We start from the raw sequence: 23872 nt of genomic DNA, 5'->3' as shown, positions 1-23872 counted from the left end.
CCAACATCAAATTTTCTTCCATTTTGACCACAAGTTTCTCCCCCCCAACCAACCCCTCCGGGCATGAAGCAGGGTTCAAATCTCCCAAAAAATTGGGACAAATTTCATGCATCCCCCAATGTCGATTGCATGTAGAGTTTCATTAAAAAAAAAAATGCTCGTGATTGCATTCTTTGGTTTTTGACTTCACCCCAGGGGGCAGAGCCAAAAATAACTGCTCTTGTACCTTCCTGCCATGTGGTGATCATAACTACCAAGTTTGGTGAATTTCTGCACAACCGTTTAGGAGGAGATAGTGTGATAAATGGACAGACAGACAGAAGCAGATCACAATATCCCCACCACCGTTTTTTTTTTTTTCCAAAAAGCGTGGAGATAAAAAGATTGCTTGCCAGCTGAGAACAGGTTTCCACCATCAGACCCTGATCCCGCATAACAGAACAGCCTCTGCGCTATACTACTACTCAGGACAGTTTTAACAGTGAAAACAAATTCCCCAAAAGCATCAGCACAAAGAGTAACCCAAATTGGGATAGTTGGTGCTAGTGAATCAAAATGCTCAACTGCGCTCCAGGTTAGCAAGATATTTTTACCTCCCAGCACCGCCTGCAAGCGAAGATCCAGAAGAGTTCATCCCTGCCAATACGAAGTAGTTCTGTACACTGGGAGATTCCCCCAGGATGCAACGCATGTCAGGGCTGAATGACTCGGGGCAGTTGACAAGGCGCCGGATCTGGACATCAGACAGCACCGGCATTCGCTCCAAGAGTGATTGCAGCAGAGGCCCTGATAATGGGAAGGCAAATGACAGGTAAACATTTCATAAACTAACGGTCAACATGAAAGACAGCAGCTAAGATAATGAAGAAGCGTGGCAATAGTAAAACAAGAGCGAAGTTGATGGCACACCAATTGCGAATCCTCACGCTTCCCACCTAAAGCAAAGTTAAAAGATACTGACGGCCAGAACGTAGTGGTTCAAACATGATAAAACGCAGGATGACTAGTATCTTTGACAATATTTGAGGCTTTGGCAAAACAGATGTGTCGATAACCGAGTGCAGGAAGGTCAACACCAATGATCCTCTGCACAACACGAACAACTCTATCCAACAACTTGAGGTCGTGTGCAGTGATGTTGCTGAACCAAACGATAACACTGGTCAACAACAAATTTGTTGTCTGCATTTTTTTAAGCTGATTTAGGACGAATCTGATGCGCTGAATCCAAAACTCACATTAGTTTTGTTCAATCAGGTCAAGTTTTTGAGATATGGCCACATGTCGTTTTTTACATTTTTGTTCACATGTACGCATGTGTGGAGCATTTTAGAAGAAGTTGGTGGGGGTAAAATGTGATGTCAAATAATTGTTTTGATTGGAAATAATTATTTTAATGACAAGAAGTATTCAGGTACGATAGTTCTGGGTGATTATGTCGAAAAGGGATCAGTTTGAAGTCATAAAACCTCAAAATCTTCCAAAAATTGGTGAGGCAAAGCATAAAGTTCGTGGATCAAAACTAAAGTTAATGGGGCAGATTTTGTAATAATGTGATACAAAAAAGTTGTATTTCTTGAAATAACGAACTCTGAAGAATGTACAATACCTACATGCGCCAATTTATGACATGCGCTTCTGCTCAAGCTTGGAGTGCCACAGTACGAACCCAAAGATTGGAGACTGTTCATTGACAGCAGCAAGCGATCACTGAAATGTGTTCTGCTACACAACGGCAACCAGTTTGCCTCTGTACCCATCGCTCACTCGACTACACTGAAGGAGAAGTATGAAGCGGTGAAGTACGTGCTGGAGAAAATTGGTTATGATCAGCATAAGTGGTTTATTTGTGTTGACCTGAAGATGGTGAACTTTTTGTTGGGACAACAGTCTGGCTTCACCAAGTACCCATGTTTTCTGTGCATGTGGGATAGTAGGGACCGTGCTCAGCATTACACGAAGAAGGACTGGCCTGTGCGGGAGGAATTGGTGCCATGCAAAGAAAGGAACGTCATCAATGACCCTCTGGTGGACAGAGACAGAATACTCTTCCCACCGCTGCACATCAAGCTCGGCTTAATCAAGCAGTTCACCAAGGCTCTGGACAAAGATGGTGACTGCTTCACTTACTTGTGCCAGGCTTTTCCAGGATTGACCATGGAGAAGTTGAAAGCTGGCACCTTTGATGGTTCTCAGATCCGTCAGCTCATCAGAGATCCAGAGTTCAAAAACTCAATGAACGAAGTGGAACTGGAAGCGTGGAAGACATTTGTTTTGGTAGTGAAGAACTTTCTTGGCAACAATAAGGCCAGAAACTACGCAGAACTTGTCAACAACATGCTGACTGCTTTCAGAAACCTGGGCTGCAACATGAGCATCAAGATGCACTACCTATTTTCACATATGAACCGGTTTCCTGAGAACCTGGGTTCAATGAGTGACGAGCAGGGGGAGAGATTCCATCAGGACATGAAGAGATGGAGGTCGAAGAAACGGAAGGAGTTCGAACAGGAGTTCGAAGAAACGGAAGTTCAAGCCCTGAAGTTTGAACAGTGGTGACGCAACATGCAATTTACTTGTACTTACCTTTATCAATGCCCACCATTCAGATGACAGTAATCGATGTTTCTATCATGTAATCAATAAATGTTGTTGGCAAAACATTTTTTTTTCTTAAAAACATGTTTAGGATGATATGTGTTGACAAAAATCAGCTGATAATGCCACAAAAATGTAATTGATTTTGTCACAAGATCTGATTTTTTCAAATCAACTTAGCACAAAAACCTGACCTGATGGAGAGAAACGGATGCCATTTCCTGATTCAGCAGTGCCAGAATACCCTAATTCACTTGTAGAAATCTAGACAACATTCAGAAAGTAAAAAATTGTTGACCAGTGTAATCGATCCTGTTAAAATACTTTCAATAACATTGCGGGAAAAGTTCAATCAAAATTTTTCAACCGACTAAGGAAGTACAGGTGCTGCTGGGCCTTCTTAGTGATACTTCCAGTATTCTGAGTCCAGGACATATCAGATGAAATGTGAATGGCCAGGAATTTTAAAGAACTCACAGTCTCAACATCGAGACTATCAATGCTGATAGGGGCATGTGTAGCACAAGACTTCCTAAAATCCATGATAACTTCTTTAGTTTCACTAACATTCAGTTCAAGATTATACGCTGAACACCACTCCGTCAGGTTCTGAACCTCATCTCTCTACGCCATTCGTAATCAGGCCGATTGAGGTCGTGTCGTACACAAATCTAACCAGGAAGTTGTTTTCTCAACGAGCAGCACAATAATAAGGAAAAAGTGAACACAGCAAAGGACTCAGAACACAACCTTGAGGAACCCCCGTGTTCAAGACAAACGATGAGGATGTGTGGCTGCCAATCTTCACCACCTGTGGCCTATCACTTAAAAATCTAAAATCCAATTACAAATAGAATGACAGTCCGATATCTCGAAGCTTCACAAATTATTTAGAAAGAATAATGGTATTAAAAGCAGAAGTGTAGTCGACCAAAAGCATCCTAACATAGGTATTACGCTTATCCAGATGTCGTGAAACGATGTGGAGGGCTAGTGAGACAGCGTCATCAACAGAACTGTTTGACCGACAGGCAAACTGAAATGGGTCCAGAGTTTCAGGAATGACAGCCTTGATGTGAGACAATATCAAACGTTCAAAACATTTCATATCTGACGTTAACGCTACTGGCCGGTAATCGTTTTGGCACATAGCCGGAGACATTTTTGGTATGACAGATTTTTTTAACATTGTGGAATGATACACAGCTTTAGTGACAGATCACTGAAAACTGCAGATAGCTAATCCACACAGTATCGAAGGGCACGAGATGGAATTCCATCAGGACCAGCGTGTTTTCAAACCTACACCTGAGCGAAATCTTACGTCAGACTGGGAGTCAGACTGGGAGACTTCCGGAGCAGCAGCCTCAGAATCAATTTCATGAGTTAGGCGTGGTTCAGCATTGACCTTGTCAAAATGGGCGAAGAAGTCGTTTAAAGTGTCTGGCAACTTGGCATCAGGGCTGTCAACTTCCTTGGATTTCCCCTTATGTGATGCAACGGCCTGGAGCTCCTGCCAGAGTCGGCGTGAATCCTTCTCATCGAATTGATCAATGTTCTGCCGCTTGGCAGCCTTGATGGCCCTCTCGAGGTCGAAGCGCTATCTTTCGTATGTAGATTCATCACCTGCTTTGAACGAGTGAGCCCTTGCCTGTAGTTTGTCATGAATATCCCTGCTGAACGATGGCTCTTGGTTGGGACACAGGTTTCGATACAAAGCTTAACGTAATGGGCAACAGTGTCCGTGTATTCATCCAGATGAGCAGATGAGTCCTTAAATACATTCCAATCTGTCGTCTCAAAACACCCTTGTAGAACAATGGATTTTTCTGACCAGTGCTGCATTGTCCTTATGACAGGCTTTGAGCATTTGAGTTCCTGTTTATATGTTGGTATCAGGAAAACTGAAGCATGATCAGATTTACCGGAGTGAAGGCATGGTACCGAATGATCAGCACTCTTGATTGTTGCATAGTATCAACCTCCATCTGGTTGTAAACTCCATTTGTGGGTTTCAGAAGGTGGAACGCAATCATCCCAGGATTCAAAGTATCCACCTCTATTTCGGCAACGGATCTCATTTCATGGACCAAGTTGTGAAGTTTTGTTGTTCTCATATCTTGCTTTCGAGGGTTCCTTGCAGGATCGTCACTGAAACACGGACAGCCTCCAATTTAGTTTGGTTGCAGTAATATTTCCCAGTGTAGTTTTGAAAATCTCAGTAAGGTTCATTTTTAGTCCTCGTATGTGCCAAGATAAATTGCAACATACTGCTTGTGTATGACAAGACAATCTTCCAGCCAAATGTGGAGAAGGCTTTCGATGCCATTTGAGAAGAATTTGGCAAACCAAGCTGTTCACACAATGGACATTCACACGTGAGATGTAAACACTTTGTTTTTAATCATTCATCGTGCAGAACTGCGACCCATGCAGCAACCACACACATGCACGCACGCGATAGGAAGCAGTTAAACCTGATGTCAAAGAATATCCGAGAAGATCTGTTTATGGCATGAATATTATTTGTTCAAAATGCTAGCGATACCTCTCCTACTCTTCATCAATGACATCAATGGCATATTCCAAGTAATGGGAGCAGACAAAATGCCCGGTTTAACATCCATCCGAGGGACAGCACGTATCGTCATGCAACACCACGATACGTAATGCTTGCATTGCTCCATAATATGGAGCACCAGTATTATTTAAAGAACATATAAAGTATACATTAAAGAGATTAGTCAAGGTGTGATCCATATTGACACACCATAATGATCCCAGTCATGCTGCAAGTTCTGGAACTCCACTTGGTTCTTTCCTTCGGTGCAGATAGGTTTGGGGTTTTTTTCAAAACCTCCGGACAGGATCCCACCCTTCCAAGGGCGCACGTAGATCCTTCCATCGGGGTCCAGCACAACTGCAAACACAAAGCAATAATACTTCCTGACAAATGAACAAAATTAGTTTGGGTGTCGAGCATGCATAGCTAAAGGCGATAGGTATGTGGCAATAGAACAGCTTGGTTGGTAGTGCAATCAGTTCTCAGCTGTCTGATCCTGGGTTTGATCTCTAACAGAATTAAATTTACTCAAGGTCAAGAAGGTTCATCCCACTCCCCCCCCTTCCCCACCACCACCACCACCACCACCACCACACTTTTCTCCCTGCCAACCCCCACCACCCTATCCCTTATTCCCTCTCCTCTACACAGCAGATTTAACTCTTAGTGCACAATGCCTACATAGTTCCACATGAAGACAACAGTGATCAAATCACACACCTGAGCCTTATTGCCACCTACGTGATGCAACATCACTCCCATGTGGACATCAGTGCAAATAATATTTGCGGCAATAGGTGATGCTACCGCTGGTGGTGCATTGTTGATCCTGAGTTTTAACTCCACGCTGCAAGCTGTCCTTCAGAGATTTAATCAATTCAAGCAAAAGCGACTGCATTTCGGTGCAGGAAGGGAACAATGCTCTGTGGAGCACCTGGAAGATCAGAAGCCAGTGGAAGCTCAGCTGGATGGGAGATCAAGTAGAAATGTTCACAGGGGTGCAGGGGGATGCTCACAGGCTCATCACAAGACTGTCCCAACTCATACGCCCACTAGAAGGAACAAGTGGAAAGATAGATACTGTACTTGTACTTCATGTCTTGTAGTGGGGCAGATAACAGAAATTTTTGAGAGGAATCATGCAAATGATGATACAAGCATCAAATTTGGCACATTTGTTCTCCAGGAGATTCTAATCAAATCTACCTGATTGGCCATTTGAAAATCCAAATTTTGAAAAATTTAAAATTAAAATAAAAAAACTTCAAAAAAGTCAAGATCACGAATCAATGTTGGATGCTGGCTGAGATTGGTGAATGTTTCAGAAACATCATCAAAGACGTTCCAAGTCTGCCATGCAGTTTTCTTCCCTTAACCGCGGAAGGCAGACACGACGTCACATCCAGTGAACGCATGGAAGTATGGGATCCCTCTAGCTTTCTCAGGCCCTATTGCAGAAACTACCTCATGGACTGGAATCCATCGCACATTGGCTCCTTGTCCAAAGGCAATCCACATGTTCTCAAGACCTAGTTCCTGTAAGGATGGCAGTACAGATATTGCTATGACTAGTACGCCCGTGTCATTAGCCTTAATGATAATGGACTTGCGACCATCCGTCGTTACATCCCTAGCGTGTACACATATTCGAGTGTCAGCTTCTTCATGACAACATGGAGACACAGCATCCAGTGACTTCCTTGTGTTGCGAATGGCATCTTCTCCTTTTGTGACAATGACTGTGCTTGTCGTCTGTGCTTCACACATCTTTTCCGCAAGGAAGTGAAACAGCTCAGTCTTGTTGCTGTCATCTCGAAGAAAGCTTTTCCAGTTACTTGGGGTCTTTCTGGTTCCTGTCACTCTTCTTCTGATTCCTTGCCCCCTTTTCGACCTTGCCTCGGACTTCTTGTACACATCAAACACTACATCCACCCTCTTGTACCTGGCACCATAGGATTCCACCTTTGGGATGATGTTTTCTTTAGCAGTCATCAAATATCTTTGAAGTGCGTGGAGGTAGGGCATTGATAAGTGCTGAGCCATCAATGATGACTGCATCTCCCCTTGGTTCTCTGTCTGGGATGTTCACTTGCGCTTCAAGAATTTCAACCAGCTGTGACTTCAAATTTTTTTTTTTTTTCAAATTTTTCAAAATGTGGATTTTCAAATGGCCAATCGGGCAGATTTGATCAGAAAGCCCTGCAGAACAGAAATGCCAAATCTGATGCTTGCATCATAATTTGCACGATTTTTCTACTATCTACTACACTATTGCATTCAACTTGTAAAATAAAACCTCTCATTTAAATGTCACCTTGAATAAACATGGTCTGCAAATGCCATATAGAATAGTCTTACAGGTGTATAGGAAAGACAATCCACAAGAGGAACACCATTTAAAACACAAGACCTTCTCGGGATATCATGATGCAATACCGCCAATTAATGATTTTAAAATAAATAAAACTGCAATGACGTGATGGGCACACAGCAAGAATGTCAAAACACATGAGCAATTTAGTGAAGCTCCCATCCATACCTGCCCAGCACAGTTGACAAAATACTCGCACGTGATCTCGCCTCGATCAGTCTCCACTGCGGTCACCATTCCCTTTTCAACAATGACATGGCTCACCGCAGTACGGTCGTACATACGGACACCTGCAGTACGATGACGCCACCGGCACAGACCGTTCGTTGCACAAGGAAATTGAATGCAGGTCATTCAGCCCACTTGTACCACATCAATTCAATGCAACACTTCATCAACTTAATTTCACTCAGGGAGGGGTTTGAGGGGTGGAGGAGCTGCATGGGAACAGTGAAGCAAGCAAACATCACCATGGTGTTTTATACACACACATCCAATCCGATGTACTATACTCCATGTTACAGAGCATTGGTTCTGTTACGTGGCCTGAGGTCATGTTCAGCAGTTTGCCATCTCTCTCCCAACAATAGTTTGGGCATGAATTTGGAATTTGTTCAGGATGCCATTTGTGGTTAGCCTACTCTTCGCAAAGGAGACCGTGGGATATTTAACATCCACCAACTAACGTCAGCAGATGGGGCACCAGTTTAACATCCGTCTGAGGGATCGCCCTGCTTATAAAACACCAGAATGATAGCTGGGTCGGGATCAAAATCCAGACTAGACGACTTAGAGTGTATGTGTGTGTGTGGCTCTAAAATCTCGCCCTTGCATACATACATTTAATTTTTTTTTTTTTTAAGAAAAAAAAACAAAGCACCCAACCAAAAAAGTAAATGGATGTACTCTGCGAATTTAAGTAATAAACAAACAAACAAACAACAAAGAGCAATCAGAGATTGTTGACCCTCGCCAGGAATTGTTTTGTGTGGTGTATTTTTTGTGGCGTTTATGTACTGGTGTGTTACATAATTAATAATAAACATAACTACAACTGCCACTTTATAACTGCTGGCAACGATGACCAGGTACCAAGACGTCCCACTTTGACGCAACACCTTTGATTGGAACAGCTGACCCTGACCCAAGATGTTTATAATTATCTAAATGAATTCAGAATGGGATTAAAATAAATTCAAATGGAAGGCTCGATAGGTAAAGTCCTGCATTGTAGTAATCAGAAGGAACCCAAACAAGCAAAAAGCAAAGATGAAGTTATCAGAAGGAACCTGGATAGGATTCGCATTTCAGCTGCTACTCCTCGACCCATAAACCCATCTGCGCACAGCCAAGTGAGCCCTATTCCAAAAAAAAAAAAAAAAAAACACACACACACACACACACACACACACACACACACACACACACACACACACACACACACACACACACACACGCACACACACACACACACACACACACACACACACACACACACACACAACCCAGATTCCAGAAATATTAAACAACTGGCTGCCAGACCATGCGTCCGATCAGGTTGAAATTTAAAACATATTGTTGCGAAACCAGGGTCGGGGGCGAGAAGACCACGAGGGGGGGGGGGAAGCTACCTCAGGTTCCCACCAGACTCTCCAGGATTGCAGGCCGTCACACACGAATAACTTTGTGATGCGGCGGGTCGCTGATTGACCGTGAACGCCAATAACTCGACCACGTGACTTAGTCATCCATCTAATAAATACCGTTTACCTAATGGTCACATGATCTAATTAACAGGGGACACACCCTCAGTACGCCTTGTTCAAACCGGATCAGATGCAGCCGAGCGTAACTGCCCAAGGACGTACCGGTTAGAAAAACAGATCATTGGGGGATAACATCCCGGCTAGGCGAGGATACGGACCATGCTGGACCAATGAAGGAAAAGACGAAAACGAGCTGGGGATATTTCTACACAAAGCATTTATTTACACTCAAGCGAGGAAAGGTATGTGGTACAGTGAATGGAGTTTATTATGAACAGCAAGGATAGCAAGGCATTAGTGGGGTGCGACAAAAGGCAAGCAATTTACAAAAGCAGACATAGAGCAGACTTATGCTGTTAGAACATCTACAATCTTAACTTATGCTAAGACAGGTGCCATCACTCACGCACACGCGCACACACACACACACACACACACACACACACACACACACACACACACACACACACACACACACACACACACACACACACACACACACACACACACACACACGATTAGATAGCCAGAAAAAGAGAGCAGATGAGGATAAACAGTATCGCAATACATGGCACGGTCGGCTGACCAACGCAACCCAGTACACTTTGGAGGAGGTAAGAGGGAGAAATACTGGTGTCCAAGGTGTGGGAGTGGGAGGTGTGGTGTTGCGCAATATGGGTGGTGCGGTGTCGTGCCAGAGGTTATTGTGCTTGTGAATCAGTAATGGATGCTCTTTTGTGCATCCAAAGGGGACAGGATAGTGGGGTAGAAAGAGAGAGAGGAGAGAAGATGAGCGAGGCAAAATATCCCTAGCCTAGTCGTGTATAGGTCTGTGAGTGTTGCGTGTACCTCTGTGGGATGCTCTGCTTGAGCATTCCCACCTCAAGAGTCGGCACGTTATCTCCTGCTTAGTCACTTTGCGGGGCTCGTAGCAACATGCACTCCGCACTGGTCCTCCGGAAGAAGAACGTCTGTCGCACATCAACCACGAGTGAAGATCCAACAACAGGCAGACGGAGCAGTGAAGAAGAGGGTGAAGCAAAGAGGCGAAGAAGAGGGCGAGGCAGAGAGGCGAAGAAGAGGGCGGACGGCTCCACGATCCGCCTTTAATAAGCCCCGGGAGAAGGGCGGGGTGACGACCCCAAGCGACGCACTGTCACCCGAATCCCACTTCTCCATTGGGCCACAGCAGTGCTAGGCATGCCCTGCCAGGCTCCTGGGTCCAGAAGCAGTCTCATTCACACATCCGGTGTGACATGGCCCAGAGCGTCTGTACCAAACTCCCGATTGCTCTTCCCGTGCCCCTCCCCCACCCCACCCATTCTCCACCTGTTTTGTCGTGTTCTGGTGACTGGACGAGGGTCGTATCAATCTCGCGTGCCCATCCCTGGCGAGATGCGGTTGGTGCTACTAATGTCTGTTGCTTGTCCCATCAAGCAGTCAGAGTACCCTGAGCCGTGCAGCATGCCTCTGCTCAATGGCGAATTGTATTGATACAGAGGTACGAGGAGGTGTGGGAATATTTTTCCCACGTGTGAGAGGCGTTTGTGGTCGATGTGGTGAGTTTTTGGTGAGCAAGGTGAGATGCCGTTGGAAATTGGCATGCAAATTTGAATGAAAGGGCATGCCATGCGCGCGCTGTGTAGCGTTTTCGTCCTTATGGTGATTCTCACGGGAGACTGCGTGGGGTGTTTGTTATGATTCTTTTGGTTCCAAGCCACAGGAGGCATTGCATTGCGAACAATCATTCGGATTTTGCATGGCGTGTTTGCTTGCTTGCTTGCTTTATTTGTACCATGGCTAAAAGGAAAGGGTTGGAATAGAAATCAGAATAGAAGATAGAGATATCGTTAATAGACCAAGCTATTAGACCCACGCAACGCACTTCGTCCCGGTAACCCACTAGACACGAGGGGAAGGTCTGACTGCATGAAGACGAACAAAATAACTGCCTGCGGATCACTGTATGTTGGGTGCCATTGCCTTGGAGGCATGCGGTTTTGCAGAACCGCAACAATATTTTCCCCATCACTACTAGATCACGATTGTGAAGTTTCACGTTGATTGATGAAACGGTTCAAGAGAAATCGTTTTTTTTAAAAGTGTCCAAGAGCCATGTCATAAAGGTTTTGTCTTCACCAGAAGAAGGACAAGAAGAAGAAGAACAATGCGGAGCTCTCTTCGAGCCAGCGTTCGCAACGCGATGTGGCTAAAAAGATTTTCACTCAATACAATATGACTGCCAGGCTATGTGACATGAATTATTTGTGAATACCCTGGTATCCCCAAGGCTTATGCCTGGTGTTGGCTTAATGGTTAGGGTGGTGGGCTTGGGTTCCAAGGGTCCTGAGTTCAAATCCCGCTCAACTGTTGAATTAATAACAGGTGGGGTTAACTCGGCCTGTCATCCTTCTGAGGTCAGCAAAATGAGTCCGGCATGCTGGTAACGTGTGTCGGAGTGGCGACCCGTCCAGGATTGTGCCCAATAGCCAAGGAGACTGCTTAAGCAGCACCGACACTCTGCACAGAGTATGGTCCCAATCTCCTCCTCCTCCCAAGGCTTGGGGAACATTTGTGTGAAGTTCCCCTCAATCTGTCCAGCCATTCTGGAGAAGATTTTTTTTAATAAGTTTTTGGGTAAATCCAATATGACTGCGAAACCATGTGAATCTTTTGTTTCTCATGGATAGCTGGTCATGTGTGTAAAGTTTCACCTCAATCTGTTCAGCCATTTCAGAGATTTTTGGCGGTTTAAAAAAACAAAAACAATATGGCCGCTGAATCACGTGACCGATGACATCATCAATTAATTTTTCTGTGGACCATTTTATCCATAGATGACCCTCAAAAAAATTTCATACTGATCAGATGTAACATTCTACACATGCCATGACGACGTCGCAATGAAGGCACCTATGACTTCATTAAAAAAATGAATTAATTACAAAACAAATGATTTTTTTTTTAAACCACGTTTATTCCCCATGAGGAGTACTTGTCATGTGCCAAGTTTGTAAATTTTCCTTGGTGCGGTTTCAGAGGTACAGAGGTCCAAAAGTTTCCCGTTTTTCCAACATGGCTGCCACACCACATGACTTTATGATGTCATAATTATGATTAAAACATTCTGCATGGGTAATCGCACATATGGTGAAAATTTCATCTCAATCCGACAAGTGGTTGTGGAGAAAAACACAAACGTTCTGTGCAGACAAACAAACAAACAAACAAACAAACAAACAAACGCACCCAAATGCAATACCCTCTTCTCCGGTGAGGGTAACAAGTCGTCTTGGGCGCCATTTCACACGTTTCTCAACGAGCTTCCGCAGACCCAACAGACTCATGCCTATTGGCCTGCGGAAGCCTGCTGAGAAGCAGGTGAAACGTCGCCCGAGACTGGGTGTGCTCTTGTTTTTTTTTTTACTTAAATGAGCAGAATAGATCAAGATCAAGTTACTTTTTTGGCTGGATGCACCTTTTTCTTCTTTTAAAAAATGTATAATCCCAGCCATCCCAATCTTATACATATATACAGTAATGTAATCCCTTGATATACGGAAGGGCTGCGCTCCTTAAAATCTCTCCCTTAAGTGAATTTCCTTGTCTCGAATTTAATTATCCCGTATACACCCATTTATACACAGGTGGAGATAGGTTCCTTCGGAGCAAAATGTGAACTCTACAATGCAAATAAATAAATAAATAAATAAATGCACATCAATGCAACAAACTATTAAAATACAATGTCTTAAGACTAAGCGGTGGCAGGGACATTCACATCTGAAGAGCGAGCTGGCTGAGTGGCAGGCTTGGTGGCTGCATCCTGGGAAGTGCCAGCCCCATCATCTTTCTTGGAGAAATAGGCATGCAAGGTTGTCTGCTTTGCACATCGTTTCTTTTCCTTGTACCTGTACAAGGAAAAGAAACGATGTGCAAAGTTTACCAGACTGCTTTGAGGCTCCTCGCTCTGCAACGATCATTGTGAAGATCAGGAGTCTTCTATGAGAGTGAAAACTACTATACAGAGACGTGACAGAAGTAAATAGACACCATGATTTTAAAATAATTTATTTATTGAACATTTTATGTAATTTTGATCCATTTTAATACATACACTAGTGTTTTGTGGACTTGCAACTTGCAGATTTCAACGCTTTTAGTCTTTCAGACATAGAACTAACGAGTTCTGAAATTTTCTCTTGTAGGATTTCTGCCCAGGCTTCACGCAAAAGGTTTAGCAATTCTGCCCGTGAAGTTGGTTTCCTGGACTTTTTCCGCACAGCTCGATCCAATATGGCCCAGAGGTGTTCAATGGGATTCATGTCAGGAGATTGACTTGGCCATGGAAGTCGCTTGATCCCATTTCTGTCCTGCCATTCTTTGGTCTTTTTTGGAGTGTCGCATGGAGCTCCATCTTCCATGAACGGAGTGTTGTTTTTGACCATCTGACCAGTGGAGAAGACGGGGAGAAGTCCATCCTCAAATATAGAAATGTGTGTCGTAGTGTTGATATTTCCAACACACTCCACAAGCTCTGACCGGCCAGCACTCCAGATTGCTCCCCACACCATCACTGAAAAACCACCGTGTTTGACAGTTGAAGACAAATGGTTCAAAGAGAACTCTTCACTGGGAAGTCTCCAGACCCATACGTGTCTGCAGTCAGAAAATTGAGCAAATTGGGACTCACCTGAAAAAAAATGACAGTTTGCCAAAACTCCAAGGGTCTGGTGACCATCTCATCAGCCCACTTCTTTCTCCTTTGAATGTTGGCTGGTCTAAGAAGAGGTTTTCTCCGAGCTGCTCTCCCATAGTAGCCCAGTTGGTGAAGGTACCGCATGACAGTTCTTGAGCTAACTTGGACCTCCTCTGCAACATCTGCTACGTAGCAACGGGAAGTTTATTCAGTAGACCGCTTGACAGCTCAGACACCTTTCTGAGGGCCCAGATCGACCAGAACAGCAAGCTGTGGATTCCTTGCCTTCGCTAGTGAATTGCACAATCACCCGATTGACCATAAAAAGCAGAATGCCAAGGTTCTGAATTATGTGATGCTGGCTGACTCCACCTTCCAAATGGTCAACAATTCGTCCTCTTTGAAAATCAAAAAGTCTGTGTGCTCCCTCGGTTCGAGGCATAGTTAAGGGTCATACAAGACCCAGGAACTAGTTTCTGCAAAGAAAGTCAAATATTTGTACAAATCACTGAATAAAACTACGTTATACTGATAAAATTAAGAAATTTAAGGTGTCTATTTACTTCTGTCATGTCTCTGTAGATCACACTATTGTAGTTTATGTACCGCAGTAAGGATTGCCGGTAACTGAAGTGATTGCAGTTATAACTAGAATGGCACTCGGTAAAGTGCATACCTCCACCATGTAATGCCTGATCCACGAGAACATATCCAATACGTTTTTGAAATATCATGCTGCAAAAAAGTACAATATCGTTTATGGCCTCATCTCTCAATGGTGAAGAATCACTTTAAAAATGAAGTAATTCTCATATCCAGATCCGGATCTTCACCAAAATCAAATCAATTCGGCCTTGCCACACACCAAATCTGTCCACAAAGTTTCGTCCGAATCCGTCCATAACTTTTTCGAGATATCGTGCTATATATCGTTTTGGCCCGATCTCTCAAATGGTGAAGAATCACTTAAAAAATTCTAGTAGTCGGATCCGGATCCGGATCTTCATCAAAATGGAATCAATTTGTCATGGTCACACACCCAACCTGTCTACAAAGTTTCATCCGAATCCATGCACAACTTTTTGAGATATCCTGTTCACAAAGACAGACAGACAGACAGAGACGACAGACAGACAGACAGACACAGAAATGGTTGAAAACATAACTTCCGTCACCTTTGGTGGTGGAGGTAACTAGAGGGGGAGCACTCGGTAGAGTGCAAAACCTCCGCCGCCAATACTGCTGGGTCACTTAAGTGAACCTGATATCCTATTCATTGTAGGTCAAAACGGATCAGACTCTGCTGAACCACGATTGAATAAACTAAACTAGATCGACACGCATGTAGAAATGCCCAAAAAATAAAAATAAAAATCTAATTTTTTTTGAAAAAAAAGTTGCAAAATTTCTAAGTTTTTTTTTTCTCTAATTTTTTTGGGGGGGGGGTTGGAAATAACTTAAAACATGTAGAAATGCAAAAACAAAAATTCAAATACTTTTTCAAAATGGCCACCATATTGGACTTTGGACCAAGTCCAAAATGTAATGGCATGATCCTTGGACCATACCTAATCCCCCCACCAAGTTTCGTCGAAATCCGTCCAGGAGTTTTTCCGTAATACTGTTCACAAACAAACAAACAAGCCGGTCGGCGACGAGGGATTCGCTAGAATCGAAGCGCTGGATACGATGCTTTTCATTCTGACTGATCCACCGACGAAGATTCATTGCCAAGACATATTGGTTCACATACAATTGTTCCTCTGCCTGGCAAGATTTTTCCTATTGCGTATTTTGCCAACTGGCACTCCTCATAAAAATGACGGTAAATAGACATCCTATTTTTGAAGGACTACCATTTGAAAAATAATCGGTTTGCTGCTTTGTGCTGTGGAGCCTCGCGTTGCAGACACACACACACACACACACACACACACACACACACACACACACACACACACACACACACACACACACACACACACACACACACACACACACACACACACACACACACACAACCCGACAATAAGGGATATCTCGCATATATAGCGAATCCAACAAACAGACAGGGGTGAAAACAGTTACCTCCGTCCATCTTCGATGGCGGAGGTTAATTATAGTTGTCTGCAGAGAATAACTGCTTCAAACTAGAATTAAAACCAAAGGAGGAACTGTATAAAAGGATGATATACATCACTTTTTTTATTTATTCCTGGGTATATCTATTTTTTGAGATGTAAAATTTCCGTTATAGCGATTCTTACTTCCGGATGTTGAAATCTAATCCCCAATTACTCATTTCCGTTATTGCAAATTTTGGGATATCGAATGTCCGTATAATCGAGGGATTACTATATATATATATACATATATATATATATATATACATATATACATATATACATATATACATATATATATACATATATACATATATACATATATACATATATACATATATATATATATATATATATATATATATATTGTTGTAGATTTCCCACCCATCCAGCGTGCGAACGACCGTGTCTAACCAACAGCGGTCGCTTCGCCCACCAAACGGACAATCCAGTCGCGGCTTTCCGGAACATCGCCGGAAACCAGCCACGGGTGTGTTTGTAACCACACCACAACCTTGTCCGCACTCGACCCGCGCTACAGGGTCCGATCACCAAATCTTCGATTTACCCGATTATTCGCGCGGGTAGGTTACCGAGAGATTGTACCTCAATGGGACCGCTTGGAAACGAGCCGCTTAAGCAGCTCGCTTCCTTTTGGGATAACCGAGCGGGGTATTATCGCGTAGTCCCGTTGGACCCGATCACTTTACCGGCTATTTAAAAAACAACTATATTCCGAGTGCAAGATGGCAGCTCAATTAAGGGAAGAGGACACAACGAACAGGTTTACATTCACACAAGGACATTTATTATAATAAAGCACGTGTGCAATTAAACAAGGCAAAACACGTATGCAATTATACAAGCAACAAAAGCACGACAAAAGAACTACGACCGTCTATATGAAATGCAATGCAAACATTTAGAGCACACAAAGCACTTAACAATTTCCTACTTATTAGACGGGCCCACAGTCACACGTACGCACACACACACCCAACACACCCAAGAAATGGTGGCAGAGGCCTTTAATAACGGTCTTCAGCTCGGAGGACAGGTGAGCTGAAACCCAGAACCTATCTCGAACCTCTCCACCTTGTGTGGTCTTCAAGTTGTTCGGACCCGGGCTCCAGCGAGAGAGAGCTGGATCCAATCCCCGTGAGCCGCGATCCTTCCCAAGCTCCCGCGTATCTTCCCGAGCTTCAACACGTGCTGGTGAGACGAGGCGCCAATCCTTCCCATCGATGCGTCGCTTCCCCGAGGAACCACCTCCAAGAAGAGGTCGATGAGTCGCACCAAGCCGGGAACCAAAATGGAGAACAAAGAGCTCCACGAACCAAGACGAAGAAGCCACCACTCGCAGCTCGAGCCGAGCGACCAGCTCAACTCTCTTCCAAACAAAGCAGCTCGAAGCAAAAAGCTATCCCGAGCCAAACAGAAGCCGAAGACCCACTGAACCACCAAAGCAAAAAGCCTCCTCCTGAGCCAGTCCGCAGCCGAAGCTCACTGAGCCAGCCGAAGCAAAAAGCTTCCGAAGGCCTCAACCCTAACGCAAGCCAAGCAGGACCCGAAGGTCTGCTGAGCGACTACTCTCTGCCGAAGCAAAAAGCTTACTTCTCAGCTTCGCACACGAACAAAGAAAAGATCTCCTCTTATCCTTCTCCCGCCCTTCCCCCGCTACCGGCGTGACTCATGACTCATGCCCTCGTGCTCCATCCCCCGCTCAACCACGGGTGGGAGGGAGTTGTTGACATCATGAGTCACGGGACGGCAGGGTTCGTCTTCCTCTTCGCAGAAGAGGGGGGAGGGACGTCTCCATTGTTTCGTTCCCTAACTATTAAATCGATCCGCAGCGCATATAATCAATTTCTGAACATTTAAACAATAGACGTTGAGCTATCTAGGGAACAAGCACTCATCGACATAACTGACTCAAGGAACCTGAATGCTATGTGCAAGCGAATTCCCAAATTCGTAACAATATATAATCTTGCTTTTTTTATTTTAAAAGCGAGTGGCAAACATGGTTGTCGGGTGAAGAATGAACAAACACAGACAGCACATTCACCTTTAGAGCATACCCTCTGACAGTCATTACAATCATGATACAGGTATCCAATCACCCATCCATACCTCAACTACTGAACATTCCTACCAATATCCATGTAAAGTTCATATGCATGCAAGGTGTCACAGATATGCACAACATCACCATCTTGTCTTGTATCGATCGTTTGCCAACATTTTGTTAACGACTCCATTTTATCAATCATGAGTGTCTCTCCCCAGGGTATGATATATTTTAACTTCTCTCCCCAATAGAGAATTAGCATCTCTCCCCTACACACACGCACCCCAACCTGAACCCCAGGGGTATGATATATTTTTAACCACATAAAACCCTCCTGTGCGGCCAACCACCCCCCTCCCCTTCCCGAATATAACTACCAGTTATTAACTCATTCTGTTTGGTGGTTAAGAGTGTGTACATATAAGCAAGCAAACAAATAAACCCACAACAAACAGAATCTTATCGAATTGTACATAATATGATATGATTAGGCGATACGGTAGAACACCATGGTGAACGAGCTTGACGTGCAATACAACACGAGTGAATTATCCGAAAGCATTGTTGAGCATCGACGGTTGTTAACGAACGAACAAAGTCACCGTTTGCAATGGCAGCGTGTGCAAAGGCACGGCAAACATCCACGGGAGAGACGACTCCATCGACGGGCACGTAGAGAGCACCGTGCAGATCTGCAGTCTCTACCCAAGGGTGAAGTTCCACTACCTGAGCGCTCGAGAGGATGCTGCAAGGAATGTCATTCACCCTGAAAAAAAAAAAACACAAAGGAAGCATCTCAGAAAAAGCACATTTAATCCAGAGCAACAAAACTTAGGAAAACTTCAACACAAAGGGTGCATTTCCCTTGCATAAAGCATACAGGTAAGAGAGGCGAGGGTAGGGGAGTGCAAGATGAGTCAGGGGAAGGGCGTTTGGAAAGGTTTGCAGCTAATGGGGGGAACAGGATTCAAAATGGTGCAATTCCTGCATGCACAAAACACACAGATGGTAGTTTGTATGGAAAGATTATTATGCAAGTGTAAAGTTTCCTCAGCACGGTGCCTGTTTATACACTCTTTTAATGCTTTTAGCTAGTTTATAACTTTTTTTCATTTTTTTTAAATCCGAGTCACGAGTGTCGTGGGAAGTTTTGTGAGCATTCCTCTTGCTCCTATTGTCTGATGCACACAGGATAGATCTCACTAGTTTGTCTACGAATGAGTCTTTCATTCAATGGACATGAATAAATGTTACTTCTCTGTGAGCCTTGGTATTTATAAATGACAAAGTACGAAAAGCGAAGACTTCATGTTACGCGCTGCTTCAATGCTCAGCATTTAGACGATACAACACGGATGAACCACATGGGAAAAGGGATCCCATTGGGTTGGGGGAGGGGTGGACGGAAGCTTCTTAAAAAAAAAAAAAAGCCTCTGACTGTAAAGAGAAAAGCACCATTATAAATGGTGCTCATGGTGCCACCGGTACGTGCTCTGCGAAGTTATTTCTCCCAAGATCAGCAGCTACGTTTCGCTGAAGTCAAGTGCTGTGATGTCCAGGTATGTGTCTCGCATCTCGATCTTCCAGTAATCTTAGACACTGTAGATACTCTATAACGGCTCTTGGTAGAGTGCACCCCTCTGCCAGGCTGAACAGTTTATCTATTGTATCATACTCATAGGCTGGATCTGCATCCAGACCTGAACCAAACTCCAATAAGTTGGTTCTTGTCACTTCACCAACTCATCTACCACGTTTTGTCATAATCCATCCATCGTTTTTTGAGATATCGTGCTATACAGTCATGCGCCACTTAACGACGGGGATACGTTCTGAGAAATGCGTCGTTAAGCGATTTCGTCATTGTGCGAACATCATAGCGTGTACCTACACAAACCTAGATGGTATAGCCTATTGCTCCTAGGCTACAAACCTGTACAGCATGTTACTGTACTGAATACTGTAGGCAATTGCAACACAATGGTACGTATTTGTGCATCTAAACATAGAAAAGGTACAGTAAAAATACAGTATGAAAGATAAAAAAAAATGGTACACCTGTGTTGGGCAGTTACCATGAATGGAGCTTGCAGGACTGGAAGTTGCTCTGGGTAAGTCAGTGAGTGAGTGGTGAGTGAATGTGAAGGCTGAGGACATTACTGTCGATTTTATAAACAATGTACACTTAGGCGACACTAAATTTAGAAAAAATATATTTTTCTCTTCAATAATAACTTAACCTAAGCTTTCTGTAACTTTTTTACTTTATAAACTTTTTCATTTTTTTTTAACCTTATTGACACTCATAATAACCCTAACCCTAAAACACAAACACATTGAACAGCTGTACAAAAAAAAAGTTCTTAGTTTTGTTAAAAACTAAGACACAAACGCACACATTAGCCTATGCCTATACAGGGTCAGGATCATAAATATCACTGTCTTCTACCTCCACATCTTGTCCCACATCCAAGACAGACGGAAGACGCATTTGTTTCACCTTTCTGCTGTTCATGATGGCGATTGTTGTTAGCGGCTGCTTACAATCTCTTCGCGCATCGATTATAGAAAGGTGAATAAATAACGTTTGGATTTTATAAATAATCGTTGCATCGATGTTACAATTTACAAATGAAGAAACGAGCAACTGTCAGTTGTGTGATACATTTTTGGAACAGTGCGAATGTTTTAACAACATAAAAAGCTTCACCAAAAACAAATTTGTGTTTTAATTTCTCCTGTAACAACAACGATTTATTCACGGAATTCTTTAATTCAAAGCTAATTTACTTGTTAGATGGTAAACGTACAAAAACGGGTCAAATAGGGCAAAAATATGGGTGTTTTAGGATGTTAGGTCAACATTGGGTCAGTTTGAACGCTGATTTTCTTGAATCCCAATTTAACGCGACCCCGCTATTTTCACGATGACATTTTATGGACCTCAACGATCGCATTATAACGGGGCTACACTGTAGTTGTTAATTATCATTATCAAGTCTTATGTACTGTACATAATTGTATGTGCTGTAGTGTACTTTTATATGACTGGCAGCACTACGACAGCTACGACATCACTAGGCGATAGGAATTTTTCAGCTCCATTATAATCTTATGGGACCACCGTCGTATATGAGGTCCGTCGTTGACCGAAACGTCATAATGCGGCGCATGACTGTATTTCGTTTTTGGCCCTGTCTCTTAATGGTGAAGATTCACTTGAAAAATTATAGAGTCCGGATCTTCACTAAAATCAAATCAATTCGTCCTTGTCACACACCCAACCTGTCCGTCAAATTTCGTCCGAATCCATCCACAACTTTGAGATATCATGCTCACAGCCAGATAAACAGACAGGGGTGAAAACATAACCTCCGTCCAACTTCAGTGGTGGAGGTAACAAGACAAGCACTGGTGGAATGAGCACTTCCTTTTCCACAAGTCTGCTCTTCTCAAGCAGGTGAACATACTCGAGTTCAGTATTACGACGACGAAAACACTGTGGTATAGCTTTTTGAGCCACCCTGCTTACAAACAGGTGTGAAAACACAACCTCCATCCACCTTCGGTGGCAGAGGTAATTATGAAATGAGGGGAAGAGTTCCACAGTGTTGCACTTCATGAGCAGTGACACTCACTGAAGGTGTGATGCTATCCATTTGAGAGACAGCAGTCGATCTTCACTTTGTGCCAATGAAAGAGAACCAGTCTGATGAAAACCTAGGGAGGTGGGGTGGGGAGGTGAAAAAAACCCAACTTGCATTATGACCATAATTATTACAAACAGAAATGATGTTTGTATTCAATACATCCATTGAACATTAAGAAGGCAAGTAAGTTACAAAAGCTTTGCAACAAGAAAAGAGCGAAAGCAAAGGCACAACTGGGACAGAGAATTGGTTCGTACGATTGCAAACCAATAAAACAAGGCCCAAAGTTCAAACCCCTCTCATAAGGTCTTAGGCATTGCTTACCGGTCTCCACCCCAGTCTCCTTCTGCAAGTTGCTGTAGAGTTTGCAGGAGTAATCAGCCATTTGGCTCAAAATGGGGATATGGCGAGCACGTGTTACAATACCAGCACATAGGAGGGTCGTGCCACCGTGCAACCTGAAACAAAATTATACAAATTCGAAACATTATGCTTACAGCCTATTTCAAGCGATCGTCCGCTCGCAAGTTCACCTTTTGGAAAATACTTCATCGGAACAAAAGACATGGGAAAAGTAAGATACGTGTTGGCAATGCATAACAGCCTTGGTGTGTAGGCCATTTAATATGTTATTGGGCCTCCCCCCTCCCACCCCCTTCCTGTATTCTGGGTTGGAGGAGAGATTCTTGGCCATTCCTTACATTTTACATTGCCTGGTTATTCAATTTTTTATCAAGGCCATAACTGGCATTTCAATACAACTCACAGTCCTCATCGTGAGACTTGAACAATGTGTCACTGAACATGATGCTCCTTGAAACCTACTTCCACATTTCAAGCCCGTCCCTCCTCTTCTCCCCCTCCCCCCCCCCAAACGACCATTCCTTACACCATACTATGGTTTGCCATGCATTGACCAAACTATTGAAAAGCTTTTGAGCAGCTGATATTCCATGGCATTGTTCCATGATATTCCATGGCATGACATGTGGTTCAACAAACTTGTTGTCAACATCCACAGGGCTCCCTGCGATGCATGCCATCATGGAGGTAAGGTGTGATGAACCAGATATGTGTGTTCACAACCTATCACAAGGTCATTTTCCCCTTTGAGGCAATCTCGAGCGTCAGCTCATTCAATTTGTGTAAAGAGTCTTCCACCTCATGAAGATGTTCCCTGTGGTTGATTAGATGATGTCCAAGACAGTCAAAATTGCCCACTCTCTGACAGCTGATTACCACACCTCGTCAAAGCTCCATTTTAAGGGAAACGATCCTCTGAAACCGAGCAATGTGTCTGTTTCCCGATTATTTGTACGATCCGTTTATGATCATTCAAATCAAGAGCAAGTTTGAAAATTCTCACAATATTGCAAAGCACCGTTTCCATGACATTTCATGTCTGTTGTCATTTACAGTTTTGATGCTTGTTGTTCCCTTGGCCACTGGAGGACGACGGAGGTTATGTTTTCACCCCCCGTCATCCTGCGAACAGACAATCTCAAAAAAGTTATGGACGGATTTGGACGAAATTTGGTGGACAGGTTGGGTGTCTGCCGAGGACGAATTTGTTAGATTTTTCTGAAGATCCTTATCCGAAATTTGTTTTAAAAAGATTCTTCACTGTTGAGTGAAAGGGCCCAATCCCAGCATGATGTCTCAAAACATTCTGGACAAATTTGGACGAAACTTGGCGGACAGGTTTGGAGGGTGACAAGGGAAAATTTATTCGATTTTGGTAAAGATCCAGATGCTTCAATGTTTCTATGAACGCCTATGTAACGTACAACATTTAGAAACCAGAGATATGAACTCAAAAGAGAGTGCAACAACCCAGCGGCCAATCGTTACTGGAGTCTTTGGCGTACTTCATGGATTCCTGCACCAAGTGCACATACACGGACGGTTGTAAAGGTAGTTTTAAAAATGAATTTAGGAATACCTTCAGAACACCTCTAACGCCATGGTGATGATGATCATCATCATCAACAATCATTTGAATCTCCCTTGATGAAGCTGAGTCCATGGGTC

The 23872-nt window shown here is 43.6% G+C and overlaps 1 protein-coding gene across 4 annotated transcripts in view; it reads right to left on the bottom strand.

The window, feature by feature from the left end:
* The window catches only part of PDPR (pyruvate dehydrogenase phosphatase regulatory subunit), a 59637-nt gene that overhangs the window by 21529 nt on the left and 14236 nt on the right, over positions 1-23872 (bottom strand). For all 4 annotated transcript variants that reach the window (XM_085893300.1, XM_085893298.1, XM_085893297.1 and 1 more), the window contains 7 exons: positions 22166-22299; positions 21830-21911; positions 18794-18957; positions 7701-7822; positions 6096-6213; positions 5369-5518; positions 594-786 (listed from right to left, as the gene is read on the bottom strand). In XM_085893300.1, the coding sequence (XP_085749426.1) occupies positions 594-786; positions 5369-5518; positions 6096-6213; positions 7701-7822; positions 18794-18957; positions 21830-21911; positions 22166-22226 (890 nt within the window). In that variant the 5' untranslated portion in view covers positions 22227-22299. The remainder of the gene's footprint in view (positions 1-593; positions 787-5368; positions 5519-6095; positions 6214-7700; positions 7823-18793; positions 18958-21829; positions 21912-22165; positions 22300-23872) is intronic.

This window comes from Eptatretus burgeri, chromosome 8, assembly GCF_056783735.1.
Source record: "Eptatretus burgeri isolate ZD-2024b chromosome 8, Ebu_testis_v1, whole genome shotgun sequence".
Classification (NCBI taxonomy): Eukaryota; Metazoa; Chordata; class Myxini; order Myxiniformes; family Myxinidae; genus Eptatretus; species Eptatretus burgeri.
The sequence above is the reverse complement of the archived record's forward strand: the minus strand, read 5'-3'. Positions and strand labels throughout refer to the sequence as shown.